Source organism: Sinocyclocheilus rhinocerous, unplaced genomic scaffold (assembly GCF_001515625.1).
Source record: "Sinocyclocheilus rhinocerous isolate Xijiao unplaced genomic scaffold, SAMN03320098_v1.1 scaffold560, whole genome shotgun sequence".
NCBI lineage: Eukaryota > Metazoa > Chordata > Actinopteri > Cypriniformes > Cyprinidae > Sinocyclocheilus > Sinocyclocheilus rhinocerous.
The window spans coordinates 86,479-87,641 of NW_015637123.1; the positions used below are offsets into that span (position 1 = coordinate 86,479).

The 1,163-nt window shown below is 38.2% G+C and overlaps 1 protein-coding gene across 1 annotated transcript in view; it reads left to right on the forward strand.

Annotated features, from left to right (window-relative positions):
• The window catches only part of LOC107748496 (Fc receptor-like protein 5), a 14,628-nt gene that overhangs the window by 8,941 nt on the left and 4,524 nt on the right, over window positions 1–1,163 (forward strand). Inside the window, exon 9 of the mRNA XM_016563288.1 lies at window positions 164–445. Coding sequence (XP_016418774.1) covers window positions 164–445 — 282 coding nt within the window. The remainder of the gene's footprint in view (window positions 1–163; window positions 446–1,163) is intronic.

The following is a 1,163-nucleotide window of genomic DNA, read 5'->3' on the forward strand; positions in this document are numbered from 1 at the left end:
AATTTTGTTTATGAATTTTAAATAGAAATACTCTATTGTGAGTGAATACTCTAGTGATGACTTTAGGATTTTCAGATTTTTTCTGAAAAGCTGCTTTGAAACAATTTAAATCAATAAAACTGTCTTGACTTGATTTCCAGTGTAGTTGTAATTGTCTTCTCAGGTGTTTCTCCTCCAGTCTCTCTGATCGTCAGTCCCAGCAGAACTCAACACTTCACATTTGTCTCTCTCTCTCTGAGCTGTGAGGACCAGAGTAACTCTACTGGATGGAGAATGAGAAGATACACAGATGATGGGCGGCTGAAAAGTTGTTCATCACCACAGTGGGGATCACAAACAGGATCTACATGTACAATCAGATACACCATCCCAGAGGACACTGGAGTGTACTGGTGTGAGTCTGAATCTGGAGAGAAACATCATCCTGTTAATATCACTGTACACTGTGAGTCTGTGTTTCTATATTTATTAATTTCATAAAGCCCTCATTTTATGTTTCAGATATAAATAGCTGAATTGTGATCTCAATTTATTCACCCACGCAATCTTATTCCTAAATGACAACGAGTCTGCAAGACGATTAAACCTTTGACTATTAAACCATTGCTCAACCTTTGACTTTTGTCATTAAAAAAAAAAAAAAAAATCATTGTGATTCTCAGTTTATCCAGAATCGTGATGCTCTTGTTGGTCATTTACCCTCATATCATGTAAACAAATAAATGTTTATTTGTTATTTGTTTACATATTTCATAAACCCCCCTCCACTAAGAACATTTGCGTCTATTCGCGTCTTTGCATTGACTTTGTATGTAATCTACTCGTGCAAATAATTAAATTCGCTTTTGGTGTGCACACACTCTTAGTTCTTCCTCATCTTGTCACGGCGAGGTTAGGAAAACACACCGTGTAAAGAGGGGTCTGGGTCAAAATGCAGGTTTATTAGACTGCAGGGGAAAAACAAAGTCAAAACAGAAAACAAACAGAGCTAAGACTCTGACACACAGGCTAGAACAGAAAACGGACTCTGACACAATACGGCCACCTCTGGCTTGCATCAGTCCACGATACCACAATAATACCACTACTAACAACTACAAACAATTATTAATAATCCGCCCAGAGAGGCGTGGGGAAGGCGTATAAAAAGCCATCAGGATGGG